We start from the raw sequence: 20,525 nt of genomic DNA, 5'->3' as shown, positions 1-20,525 counted from the left end.
CCGGTGCCTGTCGACCGCAAAAGTCTACGATGAGGGGGTCAAAACCGCGATAGACCGGCGCCTTATATGAGCTATATATAGAATAAAACTTTAGCCAAACGATTTCCGTATATATTTAGTGAGGTCGTACAAAAATGCTAAGGGGTGTCATAAAAAACTCGCATTATTGGGAAAACTCCGTAAAGTGGTCAACAATATTTCTAAATATAATCTTTGTAATTTATGTAAAAAAAACAGAGGGTAATTTTAACAAAGATTTTATGGTAGTTAACATCAGGCTAAGTTTTTGCAAGCACCTAGGGAAATTGACTAGTTCGAATGGAAAAATTGTCGGTTCTACACTAAGCCCTCGATGAGGGCCAATAAATGACCGCGAGTGAAATTCTCCTAATACGATATATATATATATATATATATATATATATATATATATATATATATATATATATATATATATATATATATATATATAAAATTACCCAACGATCTCCCTAATTGTTTACTAAATTTGTATAAAAACAAAGAAAAAAGGATAGATGCCTGAAAAGAACTGAATGTATGCTGAATTTAGGAGGGAGGGGTCTGGCGTTTTGTGACAAGGGGAAAGATAAAGAAAAATGTAAAATTTGTCCAGAAATATCGAAAGATTATATGCATGATTCCATTGTAAATTAGTGTAACGGCTCGTTTACGTATATTTTTGTATATATAATCTATTGATAATTTGTTGTTATTAGCGCAAAATGTGACACATTTTACAAACCATCGAGAATCATTTCTAAAAAAAAACATTCACCCCAGATCATGCGAACAAACAAGTAGGGTAGTTACTTTTCTTTTTAAAGAACAAGGAAACAAATCGTCTTGAAGAAACGAAAGCAACTTTCTTCTTCTTAGTGGTGGCTTTTTTTTTTGGGGGGGGGGGGGGGGGTTCGTACATAAACGATATCAAACTTCTATTGTGCAAAGGGGGTGGGGCGGAATTTTGTGAGGATGTGATAATTATGAACAGATGTATTGGGGTTTGAAAACTGTGTGGCGACTCACTTTTTCACTTAAAATAGTAGTGTTACAAAATGAGCTGTAACTGTTTTACGTATATATATATATATATATATATATATATATATATATATATATATATATATATATATATATATATATATATATATATATATATATATATATATATATATAAGTGAGGACGTTATTTATGTTCTCGGCAGGATTAGTTACCAGTAGACGAAAGGATTACTGTAAGGATTTCATATTTACTTCATAAGTGACCCGACAGTACAACACCTCTTCCTTATACCAAGCACAACCCGTCACTCCTTTCCCACATCCTCTTTCCTTCAGCTCACAATACATCCGCTGTCACTCGACCAGTAGGTTTTTGTGTTAACAAAATTCACGTCAACAAATACGGACTCTTCTCTGATGGGTGGTGTGAGTAGACTACTACAAAAAAAAATCTACAAACCGCAATTGAATGCTATTCATACAAATATGAACTGTAAAAAAATGTACAAAAAACGTTGGATTAACAATCAATTATGTAATATTGCACGAAAAAAAACTAAATTTTTTTTCTTTAAATATATAATAATACACTACAATCTAGATAGCTAAAAAGAAAAGCTTCACTATGTTATCTATTGCATAACATTACTTAATTAAGGAAACAACACACGCTTTTCTTTATAGTTATTTTAATACTAGTGTACTATTATAGGCCTACATATATTTTTAGAATGTATTTATTTTCTCCTTTTTAGTGCAATATGTCATAATAGTTTATTACTAGATCTAAAATGTTTTTTTATATTGTTTTCAGTACTTTAAAATTGTTAATACAAAAGAGTTTTATGACTAAACACTATTGCGCACCTACTGATCATGCACATGTACGTATAATAGTATGGAGTAATATTAAGCCCCCTCTTTATTTGAGAAATTTTAATTAATTCATAAAAATATGTAGCCACCCCATTAAGTCAAATTTGATGCCAAACTGCAGGAACATCGGGTACTAAACCATTTTAAAATTTTGAATCGAATCTGTCAGTGCTCGAAATTTAGCTCGGCAGTTTCGATTTATGACCATAGAAAAAAAGAGGAAGCAAGTTAAATACAAGTTAATAAAAAGTCTAGTGACAATTTAAGCGCAATTTCCTTATGTTATCCATAACAATTTTTAATTTTTTGTGACCGAACTAAAGGATATTTTTTTGCGCTAAAAACCTACACGATGCTCAGTTTAAGCATCATCCTAGGCCTACAAGATGCTCAGTTTAAAATATATTTAAAAAAATTTTGTAACCGAACGAAAGGATATTTTTGAAAACTTTCTTCGGCAATATTGGTCTAAATTATGGCAGGAATCGATTGGAAAATGTTTCAAGCCGCTAAGTGGTCTGATTGCCGAGATATGGAGCAAAAACTACATTTGTTTGATGTTTTTTGGCTTTTCCGGGAAATCCAGGAAGGAATTCCGGGAATTTTTTGGCCCACAATCATCCTTGGAACTTGCTTAACATATTTGCTTTTGGAACTAGACCTCGATATTGCTTCGTTGAGGAGGAGATAAGACTTAAAGCTGCGGACACACATCCATCCATTTATTCATCATTCATACATCCAGAAATGACGAGTTAATATTCGCAATTGTCCGTATGGAAATTGCGCTAAAAAGCTTATATTATGCCCTCTTTATATAAATAATGCAGTAGGCCAACCTATTTTTAGTATTCAGTTATAACATCTATTCTTTAGAGTGTAACACAATAAAGCATATCAAATTTTATCATTGTGTGCACTGCTACTATAATTAGGCTAATGTTCTATTTCATTGATTTGAGAAGGGAAATTCTATAAAGTTATTTAACATATTTTTTTTTGCCAAATTGAAAGGGAAATAAGCATAATTTTTTAACAATAATATTTACTTTTAGTTCCCTTCAAACACATCTGATTTTGATTGAAAATCTAATAATTTCCTAAATAAATTTAGTCATTTAAAATACTATTAATTTGTAAGTTTACTTGAAAAAAGAAATCAATAGCAGAAATTCGGTGTCCCATCTTAAGACTTTCAAATAGGCAGTCATGTACTCAACCATCCATATATGTGCCACACATACACATGTATTTGCATGGGTGATAAAACACAATTTAATACTATATAGCATGTTTTATTTAACCTATGTGCACATAGTTCTAACTTCAACATTATTTCCCTTATATAATATCACATTTTACATTTAATTCACTGTTTTACATTATTAATTGACCCATTTACTTTATTAGTATCACTTTCTAAAGTTGTATGTGTGGGTTAGGTGAGCTTGTTATCATAGGCTATCGATAAGAGCTTTCAAGTCATCTATATTCTAGGCTAGTCCCAGTATTGTGTAATCTCCAACTGTGCTCTGGTGTATCAAATCTTCTTGGTGTTTTCCTGCAGGTAAATGTGGCATGCTAGTCAGCATATTGTTACCAAGTTTTGTCTGTTTTGATGGACACCAGTACAAAAGTACAGAAAAAGCATTTTAAAGCCTGACACAAAATAGGTTTTAATATAAACAATAATGCACTTTATGTTTTTAGTTATGTTTTATTGTGTAGGGTTCATAAAAAAAATCTCAAAGGGTTTTAAAATACTAAAAAATAAGAAAATGTGATAATGTAAGCAAAAAAAATGTCTAATATATAATTTACATGTTATCAATGGAATGTTTGAATATAATGAACACCTATATTTCTGATTTATTTTAGTATTATAACATAGTAGGTTGTATAATTTATCAACACAGAAAATTAAAAGAGAAAATAGCAAATCTATAAGAAGAATTACACCCCCCCCCCTCGAACTTTTCATTTGCACCACCCCCCTCAAACTTTCGATTTGCACCCCCCTTGAATTTTCATTTGCACCCCCCGCTCAAACTTTCAATTTGGTGCCCCCCCTAAGGTCGGCGCCGGGGTACATATGTCCCGTCCCCCCCACTCTCGCTACGGCTCTGAATTACACTTAACAAAACACTAAATTTTAATAGCTTTAATAGTAATCAGGAATTAATTGTAAGTGAACAGAAATAGAACAAACTCCAACCAAGTTAATAAATATTATAAATATTTTAGGGCAAGTTAAGTAGAGTGGACATATTCTGATGGTTTTAAGAAAGGAAGGTACTGTTTGCTAAAATATATTTTCAAAATATATCTATGAAAATCTTCAGTTTATTATGAGTTAATATTGTTATTTTGAAATATTTTAGCAATAAAACTATATAAAAAGATAAACATTTTAAAATAAGTATGATAAAAACGATTTGATAAAGAGTTGTCTCTTGTCACAGTTAAAGCAATGTTTATTAATGCCAATAATACCATGTTAAAATCTCATTATTAAAGACAAGAAGATGTGTAGTAGTTCAAACATGGAATTAAAATATATACAGTGGAAGATTATTGACAAAAATAGATTGAAATTAAAGAATAGAAAAAAAACAATAACACCAAAAATAGCCAATAATACCCTGTTAAAATCTCATTATTAAAGACAAGTAGATGTATAATAGTTAAAACATTGAATTAAAATATATACAGTGGAAGAATATTGACAAAAATAGATTGAAATTAAAGAATAAAAAAAAACTTGACTAACTTTTTCTATGTGACTAGGTAAAGATATAGGTACAATGTTTAAAAAAAATCTATACCTTTTTACAGAATTAAAAAATTATATTCATTATTAAAATGCAATGTTAAACTGTTTTAGTCTGATAACTATATCTGTAGTTAACATGCACTAATTAATATTTTAAACAATAGACTAGCCATTTATTTTTACAATTTGTTATAACTGTTAAACCAAAGCAAGGCTGGGTACTACTACTTTTATTATTGCATCATTTTGTAAAATGAACACTTGATGTTAAGGAGAGCACGACTGCATCGATATCTTAGGATAAATATCATACAAAAAGAGAATTATCTTTCTTCAAGAATACAGGGGGGGCTAATATTTTACACAATAACTATACACATGAAAATATGTAAAAAAAATATAGTTTCAAATTCTTGTTACCTTGAAAAAAATCTTAATGGATAATGTTATTATATTTATAGGAAAAACTATATGGGGCACCCACTGATCTGGAGACCACAGTCCAGTTCATAACTAAGTTGGGCTTGTTTAAATTCTTCATCAAATATTTAATTAAGAACGAAGAAGAAAATTATTTTTGTATTTAGTAGCATATTTATAAAAAAAAAGTATTTAAAGAACTGGAAATTAGCAAACATATGACAAACAAATAATATACATTAAAATTTGTTTCTACTTCTGTTTAATTCTGATGAAAAATAAGTAATTTATTATTTTTTTAAAAATAAGGGTTCGACGAAATATTAACATCAGTATCCATAAAATCTTTCAAGGAACTGAATATTAATAGACCAATTACAAAATATTGGATTATGAAAATATATACTAAATTTCAGCTACATAGCTTTTTAAATGTTTGAAGGACATTGCATGGCATGTCCAAAAAGTGTTTTAGACAAAAACACAAAATAAAAACTGCTCTCTGATTGGTTAAAAGTGTGTAATCTCATTGTTGATTTTCTTTAAAAATGCAGTTTTTAGTTGAAAATTATATTAATTTAAGATAAAATCAATTTTCTTTTGAATTAAAACTGGATAACCCATACATTAATTAAATTAATTTATCATTTTTATAAAATAATGTGTAACCATGAATATTTGAAAAATAATTTACCACAAGTAATTAATATAAAAAAATTGCTTGACATAAAATGTTCATGAAAGATTTATTTAGTTGTATAAAAAGGAAATTCAAAAATTGTTCTCTGGGCTTATACCTGTAAATAAAATAAAATGTAATAAATATACCACAGTCAAATTAGTGCACAGTATAAGGGTATAATGATTGTTTGATAATAAATACTATCATGTAATTTAAAATCATATAATATATACAAGATAAAAATAAAGAAAATGTTATGGTAAAAGAATCATGACACTTCTTTAAAACAAAACAAAAATTATGCTGTAAGAAATATTGATAATCTTTATAAATAATAAATCATAATTTTATTGTATGTTTAAATACAACTAAACAAAAATGTTTATAGCAGATCAATTTTTAATCTACTGTAACACCTTTTCAAGTTTGTTAAAAGAACTAATTATTGATTTTAAATTGTGTAATGATTTTAAAAATATAATCTTTGATTAAACATATTTAAAAAAAAACACAAAAGCATTTTGTTTACATCAACAACAATAAATAGTATCAGTCATACAAAGAACTTTCAAATATTTTTTTTTTAATTGAAATAATTTGAAGAGGTAGCCTTTCAAAAATTGTTGTAAGAAAATGATATTTGAAGACTTTCTTTTTAACAAAGTTATCATCTAGTTAAAAAAAACAAATTACATTAATTAGATGAAGTTCATAAGTATAAGCTACATGAATTTTGTTTTACAAAATAAAAACATGTGGATAACCATGTTAAATGTCAAACTTGATAACTACATCTAATAGAAAGAGCAAAAATCGAGTTTCATTTAATCAAGATGATAAATGTGCTGGGGAAAAAAATTTGTTGTGATCAAAATGTCCAGTCAAATAGTGAGAGGGGTGTAAAAACACATAATACTTTCTATACCAAGTAAAGACTATTTTCATTATTAAAAAATGAAATTATAAAATTTAAAACTTATTTTCTTACCACCGTTGATGAAAGTCAATTTCAAGCCAATTTCCAGACTAGAGCCCACAGGAACATTGCCAGATACAAGACACCATAAGAAGACATCAGCTTGTTGGTTGAATCTACCAGAGGAATTCAAGAATTTTTTGTTTTAATAAATATTGAGAGAATAAAATGGTTTAATATTCATTTATCTGTTGTATCTGAATTTGTCTTTAGCATGAAGAAGTACAAAATAGATGTAGCTAGTACATTAAAAAAAATGCACTTATTGAAAGAGACGTCATGGTCAGATGTTAGAACATTCAAATGTTAACCGTAAATTCATGAGTGTTTCTGTGACATCCCTGAGTCTACCCAGCTGTGCTGGGTACCTGACTCAAAATAAATAAAGGAAGCTGAGAGAAGTTCTGACCATTCTATCCCTTCACATACCATGGTGAATGAAACATGAGTTTTATTTCTTCTACACCATGGACTGTAAAGTTAGAAAGGGTACATTACTTTTTTATATAGTAATTTAACAAGGGCATGCTTTTTAAAAAGTAAAATATTATCCGATACTACTGTACTGAAATTTATTCAACTGTAACAACAATCAATAACCTTGATTCTCGACTAACTTTTACTTAAGTGCACTATAACCTTTTCCCTATCATCTTCATTATTTTTGTCCATTAATGTCCCAAGAATCTTGTGACAGAAGTAGAGTTCATCTATTTCAATGAAACCTCGACAATTAAGGAAATAATGTGATCAGCACTATGCTCAGCCACCTTTGATTCCTAATGTGAGTTAGCTACCCTTTGGAGCTTGGTAGACAGGGAAATTCTACTGATATGAACCAGGATTCGAACTTGGTACTTTTGGGTAAGCGGTCACGCTTTCTACCACTAGGCCTCACTGCCCCATATTTTTTACTTTTTAGTTTTTATAAAACTATTATAGTCAATTTAAATTTTAGTTTCACAACAAATAGTATTCTAGTTACTATTTCCAAGCAAATTGTTCATAAGTTGACAACTCTGCTCACTAAAAAATGTTTCCTGATCAGTTCTTTGTTAAAAGTCATGTCACTAATATTCCCTTTAAAGCACATGTTATTCATGGATTATCTACCTGTCTGCTCTCAAGTTGAACTATCTCTGCTACTAATTTAGCTCCCCTTTTGTTAATGAATAACAGTAATTAATTTGATCAGTTTTCGATCACCAATGTAATTTCCACCAGCAACTTTTGTTTCACCATAACATTGTTTTGTATACAGCTAACAGTGAAAAGTTTTTATTTTCCCTAAATCTAAAGTATTTAATATCTTGAGAATAACTCACAAACAATATATTTTGCATAATTGATTTTAGCACTTTGTAAGATAAAATAAAATAAAAACTGACCTTTGAAAACACGGAAATCATAGCTGAAGTCTGTACCAATTCCATTTCCAACAGTCAGTTTGTACACTCCCATGTGTTTCTCCTCTACTACTGTGAATATAACAGTGACATTCCCCGTGAGCATAGAAGTGTCTTTGTATACCACTGAAAAGTCTGTCATGTTGGCATCATGTTGTTTTTCCAGCTTTAGCTTGGTGGGTGCTGGGTAGCCAAATAGTGGGACGCTGACCCGACCCTGAGTGCCCATAATCAGACCGTACCAGGTTTTTGTCTGGGTGTCATAGAGCTCTTGGGGGCCTGGAAATAAAATCACATATTTAGCTTAACTAATTTGAACTCGAGACTTTTCAGTTTAGCAGCCATGAGCTTTACCGACTAGACGCCGACCCCTAATTGACCTTTATTTTCTTATACCACTAGAGTACCCGTCACCGCGCGTTGCCGCGGGGATAGAAGAAAGTCTTACGAAATATATAAGAAGGGTTTCGTGAATGGCTTACCAATCTTATGTTCTTAAACGCGTGACCTTGTTTTCTGAAACGGAGTTATATAAATATAAACAATGCCTGCGCTTGGATCATACATATCAGGACACGGGTTTACCTACACTACCGCATGAAAACCTTGAGTGTACATTAATCACTCACCAAAATAATATGGCAGAACACACTTCTGTGACCGCCCATGTGTCATGGAGGTAGAGGGGCGCTCTCGGGAGCCCCCCATTACCGCAGAGGTGCCATAGTACTCGAAGGGGAACCGGGCACTTCGGAGGCCGGCAGTTGCGCATGTTGAAGTTTTAACGCTGAATATAGTAGTACTCCTTTCACACTATGCAGGACGCACGATTAACGGATGAAAAGTGCTAACATAGCCGCTCTGGAACTCTGGGCGCCAAATTATGTATTGACGAAAAGAGCACCTTCCCGGTCGCCGCTCATATCAAATTTTAAAACCTTCCCTGGCGCATTCTCACCAACTCCTTGAACTGTTGCAGCACTCGGATGAAAGGTAACGAAATGCTTCTGACTTTTTTTTGTTATATACCGTATATAAAGAAAAATCTCACTCTCCCGTTGCGACGCCCGTGCGAAATTGAAAAAGATTTTTCTGCAAAATCTTTCCTACAGTGTTCTAATCAACTCCCCAAAGTTTCATGGCGATCGGATGAACGGTGTCAAACCGCAATCGACTTTTATTTTTTGTATACCTTTTATAGATAAAAAACAAATCGCGCCCTACGTATTTGAATTTTCGACTCGCAGACACTTCCCCAGGAGTATTCTCAACAACTTCGCAAAGTTTCTTGGAGATCGGATAGTAATGCATAAAAGACAGACCAACACACACACACACACATACATTGCTTTATATATATTTATAGATATATAGAAAAAAATCGCGCCCTGCAGTAGCGCAAGTAGCGACCCATTCCGGCACCCGATGACAAATTTTCAATTTGGCGACCCCTCCCCCCCCCCCACCTCCATATATATTTTTTTTATCCTTATAATTCAAAACTACAGCTAAAATGAGCTTTCCATTTTTTAAAACCGTTTTGGCGTATGGTCGGCGCCCGGCTGAAAGTTTTTTGTTAACCCTTTCCCTCTCTTAAATTCAAACTGAGAAGTTTAACTTAAGAAAACAACTAACAAAAAACAATAAGCATGTATTTTGTAACGACGAATCAAAACTCACATCGTATGTATACGTTAATGGATTTGGTGGCAGTCGTTTTAAAAAAATCCGTGTTGGTTTCACATGAATATTGTCCAGCTTCTCTGCAGTCTGTCATTTTCTTGACATATGATATTTGATCACTGGATTTTAAAGTACGCTTTTTACCATAATAATCATTCTGTATCAGTTCAAGGTCAGGTGGTGGAATTCCTGTAGCAGAGCAGGTAAATAAAACGTTTGAGTACAGGTCTACCACCAGATCAGTGTTTCCGCCATCTCCTGCCATATCATTGTTTTGGTTAAATGCATGGAAGTATGTTATTTTTGGTGGCTCTACGGAGATAAAAAAAATATTTATAGGTGGCATATAAATATGATATGATTATTAAGGACACTGTGCTGGCACTGTTAATTCTGGTGAAATGTTTAGTGGCAGTTAGGACGGAATAAATTGTTATAGCTGGTATTAATAGATGGTGGTGGTGCACTGAGAAGGTTGTATATAAATATATATATATATATATATATATATATATATATATATATATATATCGCTGGTAATAACAGATTGTATTCGTAACAGTGTCAAGGTAAGAAACCTATTTATACTTGGTATTGAAAAATGATAATGTTAAATGTTTTATATATTAGTTGTAAACGATATATTTATTAAATGTTTGAAACTTTATACATTTGCACAGCTGGACTCAATTTTGTTATACATTACTTACCACGAAGAGCAGGGTAATATGCTACAAATATTTTTGACCTGCCCGTGCGAGTCACTGGACCACAGAATAAAGTTTTATGGTTTTCTGTAAAAAGAAATTGTAATGTTCTTTTATCAGTAAAAATATAAATAGCTTTGTCTCCCGTTTAACGTAAAGTAAATTTACTTAAGGGATTTTGCTCATATGAAAGCTTAATTATATCTTTATTGAGTTTATGGAAATGGTAATAAGAATCTACGATACACACACACACACACACACACACACATATATATATATATATATATATATATATATATATATATATATATATATATATATATATATAATATTTAAATATATAAATATATATTTATTTAATAGCAAAGAATAGGACTGCATAGTCAATTCAATTAATAGATGATTTTGGCTATTAGCTCGAATGTCTCTAGTTCAGATTATGATCAGGACTTAGGGCGTAGCTTTTCCCCGGGCCATCGACTCGTGTTGAAGGTAAGTAAAGGTGCCTGGGCATAATTCTGACCACACCATTCCTTCATATGCCTAGGTCAAGAAACATCTTTATTATTTTTTAAATATTTTGGTCTAAATAAAGTTGGGAAAATCTATTTATCAAATAATTACAGTATATTTTAAATTTTGTATTTTTCAACTTACTAATATCTTCTAACGAAATACTTAGTGCTGTATCTGGGTTCCCTGGAACATAATCTATCAAATTTGTGATGAGTTCCTCCAAACTAAACTCATCTAAACCTTTGCCAAGTACACTGAAGTTACATTTGCAGGTTCTAGTGTCACCAGGATATATGGACTTGGACATCTCAGACTCACAGACAGGATCAAAGGCTTTCCACGAAGGAGAGAGGCAAAATAGATTTACATGTTTGTCCAAGTCTAACATTTGTTAGAAGAAAGACAAAATATGTAAATTTAATACATTAAAATATGCATTTTAATGATAACATATTTTTTTAATGCAAGAATCTGGTATGATGGAAAAATAACTTACTGCCAGTCCTACGCAATAAACTGTAAAGGATGAGTTCTAAAAACATTATACCTAAAGCTAAATGACTAGACAAGCAATCACCATTTTTTTACTTGGCATGCAATATTTTTTAATATACACAACATAATATGTCGTTATAATATATATAAAAAGTAAAATATTTTAACTTAATTACAGACACCCAGAAAGCAGCCAATAAGCCAAATTCTCAAATATCACAATGTTAAATTTCGATTTTTTAACAGATTTCAAACAAAATAATACACACTGTTTTAGTTATTTCATTTCCTCTCGTTGTGTACACAACAGCACCTTACTAATTATCTAAACAACAATCTACCCTATCGAACGAGACAAACAAGCATACTAAAACAAGCACCAATTCAAATACCACAGGGCGCCAAATTTCACCTGCTGGGAGCGCCGGCAAACGCGTTTTAAAACTAACTTAGGCGTCATGGTGCTCTTTCCTTTCAGGATTCGGTTGTAACATAGCTTGAGGTGGTTGTTTCATTTTGTTCGTTATTTGGTGCTTGTTTTAGTATGATTATTTGTCTCTTTCCATTTGTTGCTTAGTTATTTTCGACTAGTAAAAATCTAGCTACTTGTGAATTTATTTGAGATTTTTAAGAAATATGAAGTTGTTCATTTTTTGAAATAAAATGTATGTTTTATTGATTACTTTTTTTCCTTTCTGAATCTAGATTAAGATTAGGATTTAACCACATTGGGTTTAGTCACGTATGCACTGACGACCGATAGTTGATTAGCCATGGGTTAGAATTAGGGTTTTAGAAACAGTCAGGATTTACATATATTTACCTATTTCATTGGTGCTAAATGAGCTGTTTTTAATCTCAATAATGTCAGAGCCATTCATGATTTCCATGTTTACAGAGTAGGATTGCCAAAGAAAATACAGCGTGCACCTGTCCTTGTAGACCTGAGTGTTATCTTCTATATATATGTCACTGGAGTAGGACACACTGCCTGGGTTATGATACTTTGCACCCTGCAAAAATATTTGGTTAACCTAAGACTTAAAATTTTAGCAACAGGAATAATATTTAAAAATTTAAAGTTAGAATATTGAATTAAATTAGTAAATGTATTGTTGTTGTGAAATGTGTAGTTCTACAAAGATAATTTAGAAGAAGAAAGAAGTAAGATATTTTATATGACATGGTCAGGTGGAACATTGCTTGACGGATAACTCAAAAGTCTCAAGTTCAGATCTCAGACTCAAGTATGTAGGACATCCCTGAGTCCACGAAACTCGTGTTAAGGAAAGTGAAAGGTGTTGGGCTAAACTGTCCCTTGAGATGTGGAGGTCTCATAACTCACCTTCATCTGCGCCGTATGGTTCACTAGGTTTATATTGGTAATATTACTTTACAGGGACAGTACATAAAAAATTCTAAACTAAAACTAAGGATTTTAAATTGTGAGAATGATAGAGTGTATTATTTTTTGGAAATTGTACAGTTCAACTATAATAACTTACAAAATAGAAAAAAAATAGATATAGACTAAGAACTTTAAAAAAAGAATTACAATATACTAAATGTACTAAATTAGAAAATTAAGTCTACCAATAGACACATATCTCAATAAACTTAGCATTGCACACAATCTAAAAAGGCCTATCAAATACAATCATGCCAATCACAGTGCCGGGAGGGAGAAGGTGAGGGAGATAACAAAGAAAATGGTTGAAGGGCATCAAGGAATACTGGAATAGACTGGGTTTTAGTACACATTACTAAAATCATCTGGCACGGGAAAGGTGACAAAGCTTTATTAAAAGTCACGTCTAGCCCTAATAATTATCACACAATTAAGGGATAGATAAAGTAAGCTGCAGCAGTAATCAAACTTTATCTCATGATAGGGTATCAACCTACCCGCATTGTGATATTAAATTCACAGTTGATATCTAAATACACCATATCAGCGCTGCACACAACTATGTGTCCATATAACGTGTAATAAAAGATTATGTCACAAACTACATTTTCCAGTGTAGCTGAAAAACAAAGAAAAAAAATATGCTATAACCGTTGTTTTTTTTTTTTTTTGGAAGACTTCTTCCACTACTTTATTCTTAATTGTAATATTGGAAGAAATCTCCTCCAACACAATGGAGCTTTTAACGATTTTTTCCAAGTTATGCAATCAAGGTTAGCATTTCTGCAACCATGTGTGAATTAGTTATGCGCCATATTTGCTTTTCTATCTTTTCTATCTGGATTTGAATCCATAGCTTTTGATCATTTAGGAATAAACTGCTAGGCAACAATTGTTTAATTGTGAAGTTTTCCCCCTAGGTGTGTTATTTCTACCTTTCAAGCCTCATCTGCCCGGGGGTTCAAATTTAGGATTTTTTGTTTTGCAAAAAATACTAACACTCATTGAAAGATTGAATTGATATGATAAACCCACAAAACTTCAGGATAGCACATTAGAGCCCAATATTACCTAACTAGTAGCCACATTTAGGTTTAACATAAAATTTCAAATTTGAATCATGATATTGTTAAAATCATGCACAATTATTTTAAAACTGTAGTAGATATAATGTTGAGAGAATGTTGGTTCCTTTGTTGATGATATTTTTTAAATTATTATCTCAACTCATAATGTTCAAGATGAAAATTCAGAGTTAATTTAAATATTTAGTTTTAAAAAAAGTATTAGAAATATATATATATATATATATATATATATATATATATATATATATATATAGCTTGTACGAGAACTATACATCATTCTTTCCCAAAAGTGAATTCAAAACCACATACATGAAATCACTACCTCTAAATAGTTGCAATTACAATCGTGCTTTGCTGATGAAGAAGGCCTATATGATTTCTAACAGGATGAGTTACAATTTATAAAAAGTGACAAATATTAATTTTAAAAAGTAAAAAAGCACTTTAATGATAAACTGAAGAAAAAACTTCAGAGGGTAAATATTTGATAAGGTAAACATTTATGAATGTAATTAATTTTACCGATACAAACACAGAAATAGTAGGGAACGTTAATATTAATGTTTTCAAAGGCTGTAATTTTAAACACAAATAATAAGAAAATGGGAAGATGGTTGGAAGCATATTTAAAAGGAAAACTTGTGTTTGTTTTTCCTGTTAATTGGGTTTAAGTTTTTGCTGAAAATTAAAAAAAAAACATACTTTGGACAATTTCTTAAAAAATAAGCATATATAATGCAGAGGCTTATCCGGGTTTTTAGTGTAAGCGGAGCTAAAAGAGAAAAAATGGCGCCGAATTTTTAAAACATTCTATTTACGTGTCTTTCTCTCTCTCTCTCTCTCTTTATATATATATATATATATATATATATATATATATATATATATATATATATATATATATATATATATATGTGTGTGTGTGTGTGTGTGTGTAAAAAATAATGTATATGTGTATATATATATTTATATATATATATATATATATATATATATATATATATATATATATATATATAATGAGTTGTCAGTTTTTGGCATCCACGTACAGTTTACAATAGCGTTATGTCTATTCTAAAGATTTGAATGCATAAGACGCTTAAAAGAATATATTGTTTTTGCTTACTCAGTTGTTCAAAACGGACTTAATTTTAAATTAAATTTAAAAAAAAAAACCTAATAGTTACTGTGTCCTATTTAAACATATTTTATAACAATTTTGTTGCAAGCTATATAGTTTTTTAAACATAGCAATGCATCGTATTTTTTAGAATGGCTAACCGTTACAGCTGTTATGAATACGTGTTGTAAAGATATATGCTTCATAAATATTATCGTGATTTAACACTAGTCTAGTACTACATGCTTTATTGCTGCTTGAAAATAAATATTGTAAAAGATTTACATCGATGTGCCGACCAAAAATAAATCTCTGACGAATATCATTGTTTAAAATTTTGAGTTAAAAAAGTTTTCAAAAAAGGCGCCACTTTGCTGAAAATGACTAGTGATCTAATGGTGTGTCCGCTCACATTTTAGATCTATTTCTACAGCAGGGCTGATGTCCACCATTTCTCCACCTGCTGTATCAAACGTCATTCTGGCTGAAATCTGGTGCTGACCAGGGCCTAGATTCAAAAGTGGAATTTGGAGGCTACAGTTGTTCTGGAACAATCCATCCAGCAGTGTAGTGTTGATTTCAGTAGCATTCTCAATTACTGTAAGATTCTATAAGATATTAAAAATTAATGACTGTTTAGATAAATATATCAGTTCAACGTTCTATCAATAAGTTCAGTCCATTTTCTGTACTAGATAAAAACACTACCACGCTGAATTTTCATTACATTATTTCTAAAAATGAAAAAAAAAATGTTTTTTTTTAAATTTCATTCACAGTGTTATCTTACATGAGTGTTGATGTAAAATTTGCAGTCCTTCATTTTGTCTGCAGCCTCTGATGAACATTCAATCGAGGCTGTTCTGTTGTAGATGGTGGGCGGTGTGCAGTTAAAGGCCTTTACCGAAGCTTAAGTTTAAATAAGAATGTATTCCTTTTTATGTAAACAGTAAAGGTATAAAATATGATTCCGGTATTATAAAGTGCTAAACAGTGTTGTCACACTTACTACCCCCCCCCCCCCCCTTCTACTCATCTCATAAGTCCTGCCGACCCCCTTTAGGAGTGTGGCGGCTTTTGTCGAGGTTCTCCCTCTTATTTGTCTAACAGTTGATAATGCTAAATTATCATTATTATTAAAGAAATAAGTTTAATAATATTAAATGTATGCGAGCTTGATAGTAATTGTAAGAAATGTACATCATCTGTAAGTAACAACTTAGTAGAACCTAGATAGATATAGACCTAGATCTGATCTCTTCGTCTTTTTCTTTCTTAATTTTAGTGTTGGAAGGGATCTCCTCCATCACAACTAAGTATACGTGTCAACTGATTATGCGCCATTGAGGCCTTTGACTCAGATTTCAGCTACAAGGCAGCAGTTGTTTGATTTTGGAGTTGTCTCTCCTTGAAGAGCGGCTGTCCCCAGCTAACAAGCCTCATCTCTAGATACCAGTCTTAATCTAGTCGCCTACTCACCTGCCATAGTATTGAGCAAACACATAAATGTCACTATTATTGTAATTGCATTTAGTCCTGTCATTGTTGAACTTGTAAACCTTGAAATTTCAAATAGAACTCACGATCTAGATGTGTTTCTTACTAGATTAGTAAAATGTTATAAAGCTTGTGATGAATTTAGGATAAAATATTTGTTTTTAAGCCTATTTATCTGAAAGAAACCAAACGCCAACAGTTCGTTCGTATGTCTACTTGTAGGCCAATATCTTTTATTTTAAACACAAAATAGTGATAAGCTCATGCGTCATACAACATTGTGAAATGATACTAGTCCAAAGTTTAAATCGCAATCTTATCACCCTGAAAATAAAATATTGACAAAAATATTTTACAAAAACGGCTATTTAATATAGGCCTACACACACATTTTTTCCATAATTGGTAGTATCAAACAGCTGTCTCACAGCATATAAATGAGGATCTATGTATCATGCACAAAATATGAATAATTTTGACGCTTTTCGTTATAGTTATTTAAATAGTAGTGTATTTTAAAATCATTTATTTGCTCCTTTTATTGCATTATTCATTAGAGCTTTTTATTGCAACGTTTTCTATGCAATTTTTTACTTGTTCAAATTGTTGTTTAGTGTAGGACATGTTTTGTATAGTTTTCAGTAATATTTTAAGTAGATAGAAAATTATCAAATATAGCAAATAGACAAAATTGTAACTCCACATTCCACTAATATTAACAACCTAACACGTCTATTTTCGGGAGTATTATCTTTCATCAGTAAAACAAATATAGGTCCACTAAATAGGAAAGAGATAACTAGATTTAGGCCAAGATCTAGAGCTTTTAGTCTAGTCCGTTACATTATGAGGAAATACATTCTATAACAATATAGTCTACTGATGTCATAACTTTTATCAGTTTGCGTAGCAGATCTAAATTTAGTAATAGGTTATCAACAAATAAAATGAGATAGCCTGATATAATTCTTTATTTGAATTTAGATCTGGACTCTTGGTACGCTTTAAAATATTTGGAAACGTGAAGTTATCAACTGGTCTATTTGAGAACATATATACCGATTTGTTGAATGAGTAAATAGGGTTATAGTGGTTCTTTAAAAAGGGAAATGGCCTTATTAACATTATTAACACATATTTGCAATGACTTCCATTAAACACATCTGATTTCGATTGAAATAATAATTTAATAATAATTTTTAATAATTTATTACTATCTATTTTTAACATTATTTGAAAAAAAAGTATTCAACTGCAAACATTTCGGCAGTCATGTACTGAATTGCCCAACCATGCGCCATATAAACACATATAAAACGTAATACTTTAATGTATGTTTTATTTATTAAATAATAATGTGCATTTAGTTCTAACCTGAAAATTCTTTTCCTTATATAATATCACCTTTTACATATTAATTCACCCTTTTGCATTATTATCATCATCTTTTAACGTGGGATGTTTGGGTTAGGTTAGCCTGTTATCCCTTCTGTAAAATAGGCCATCGTCAAGAGCTTTCAGGTCATCTAAATTCTGGGCTAGTCCCAAAATTGTGTTCTCTCCAAATATGCCCTGGTGTATCCAGTCTTCTTGGTGTTTTTCTGCAGGTCAATGTGGCATGCTAGTCAGCATATCGGTATCAAGTTGTGTCTGTCTTGATGGACACCAGTACTAATGTACATTGAAAGATTATAAAGCCTGACACAGTATAAGTTTTAATTTAAATAACACTGCACTTTATATTTTCAAATATATCTTATTGCTTAGGGTATATAAAAATGTTCAAAAGGTTTATATTTATAAATACTATTTGATAAATGTGATAATGAAAGCAACAAATTTTGTTTAAAATATAACCCACATTTTATCAATGGAATGTTTGAAAAAAATGAACAACACATATATTTCAAATTTATTTTGGTATTATAACATATTAGGATGTGTAATTTATAAACTCATTAAATTAGTAGAAAAAATAACCATTTTATAGGTAAAACGGAACACTAAATTTTAATAGCTGCATTAGTAATCAGGTATTATTTCTAAGTAAACAGAAATATAACAAACTCTAAAAAAGCTAATAAATACTATAAATCTTTTAGGGCAAGTTTAGTAGAGTTGACATATTCTTCAGGTTTTAACAAAAAAAAGAACTTTTTGTTAAAATATATTTCCAAATTATATCTATGAAAATCGTTAGTTTAAAAGGAGTTAATGTTGTAATTTTGAAATATTTTAACAATATAACAATTTTAAAAAATTCACATTTTAAAATATGAATGTCAAAAAAATATTTGATATGCAGTTGTCTGTTGTCATGGTTTACCGCAATTCTTAACAAAACCAATATCCTGTTACAATTTTATTGTTATAGACATTTAGATTTGTCATAAGTAAAGCATTGCATTAAAGTATTTACAATAGAAGATTACTGAACACATACATTAAAATCAAAGAATAGAAAAAGTCACTGAATTTTGCCATGTGACTAAAGGTACACATTTGTAAAGAAATCTATACGTTTTTCAAAATTAAAAAAAAATTATTATTAAAGAGCATTGTAATTTTTTTTATCAAGATATGATTATATTTGTAGTTAACATACATTAATCAAATATTTGAACATTATTTTTAGACTGGACATTATTTTTATAATAATTATACAGAATTATAAAATTATATTTATTATTAAAAGGCAATGTAAAACTGTTTTAATCTGATAACTATATCTGTAGTTAACAGACACTAATTAACATTTTAAACATTAGACTGTCCATTAATTTTTACAATTTGTTATAACTGGTAAACCAAACTAAAAGCTGGCTAATACTACTTTTAATATTGCATTCGTTTGTAAAATGAACACTTGATGTTAAGGAAACTTCAATTGTATAACATATAAGTGAGGATAGGTATCACCCCAAAAGTTAATTTTCTTAATTTATGAGCACATGGGGTCAATATTTTACAAAATTACCTTATATAGGAATAAAGGTATAAAAAATTATATATTTTAGAATTTTATTATATTGAAAAGATCTTATTGGCTAATGTTATTATTTTTTATAACAAATAGCAAATGTATGTGCAAGATTATGAAATAAGTATTTACATTTAAGAACTGAAAATTTGCAAACATATCATTAGCAAACTATATGCATTTTTTCCACTTTAAATTAAGCCACACATAATTAACAAGTTAAAAAAAATATTTTTGGCAGAAAATGTTAATCAAATGGTCATTTAGTAGAATAGTTTTTAAAATTGCTTTCGGGGGGGGGGGGGGGGGGGAGGGTGATATCTGTAAATTAATAAATAAAAATTAATAATATAAATATGCAACACTCAAATGTGTCAAAAGTATAAGGTTTTTATGATTTTTAAAAATAAAATACTATCAAGTAGTTTTAAATTATATTAAATGCACAACATGAAAACATATTAAATGTTTTGGTATAGGAATCAAAATACTTCTGAAAAAAAACCTTTAAAATGCTAAAAGCAAAGTATGCTATAAATAAATATTGATGGTATTTATAATCAGTAAATCGTAGTTCTATTTTATGTATAAATACAAATAAACAAAAAATGTTGACAGCAGAGCAATCTTTGTTGTACTGTAAAACCTTTTAAAGTTTGATAAAATACCTAAATATGATTTTAATGTAAACTAAAGATATAAACCTGGATTAAAATACTGCTTCATATGAAAAATATAGTAATCAAACACATAAGACTTTTAGTTACATCAACAACATTAAACAGTATCAGTATTACAAATAGCTTTTAAATAATGTTTTTTATGTTAAGATACTTTGTAGATTTAGTCATTCAAAAAGTGCTTTTAGAAAA

The 20,525-nt window shown here is 30.3% G+C and overlaps 1 protein-coding gene and 1 long non-coding RNA gene across 2 annotated transcripts; both read right to left on the bottom strand.

Moving 5' to 3' along the window:
• Positions 1-3,970: 3,970 nt before the first annotated feature.
• LOC131950123 (uncharacterized) lies at positions 3,971-8,429 on the bottom strand. The gene is made up of 3 exons (XR_009388289.1): positions 8,139-8,429; positions 6,763-6,866; positions 3,971-5,889 (listed from the first exon to the last, which is right to left on the bottom strand). It is a non-coding gene; the product is annotated as an uncharacterized LOC131950123 (long non-coding RNA).
• Positions 8,430-9,825: 1,396 nt separating this feature from the next.
• On the bottom strand, positions 9,826-16,881 carry LOC131950146 (uncharacterized). The gene is made up of 8 exons (XM_059312194.1): positions 16,656-16,881; positions 15,967-16,085; positions 15,589-15,784; positions 13,466-13,587; positions 12,384-12,573; positions 11,207-11,398; positions 10,550-10,633; positions 9,826-10,151 (listed from the first exon to the last, which is right to left on the bottom strand). The coding sequence occupies exons 1-8, from the start codon at positions 16,717-16,719 to the stop codon at positions 9,826-9,828; spliced, it is 1,293 nt and encodes a 430-aa protein (XP_059168177.1). The 5' UTR covers positions 16,720-16,881.
• Between the last annotated feature and the right edge of the window lie 3,644 nt (positions 16,882-20,525).

Source organism: Physella acuta, unplaced genomic scaffold (genome assembly GCF_028476545.2).
Source record: "Physella acuta isolate Inbredline_101_S28 unplaced genomic scaffold, ASM2847654v3 ptg000738l, whole genome shotgun sequence".
Taxonomy (NCBI): Eukaryota; Metazoa; Mollusca; class Gastropoda; family Physidae; genus Physella; species Physella acuta.
Note: the sequence above shows the minus strand (reverse complement) of the source record. Positions and strands in the feature narration are given on the sequence as shown.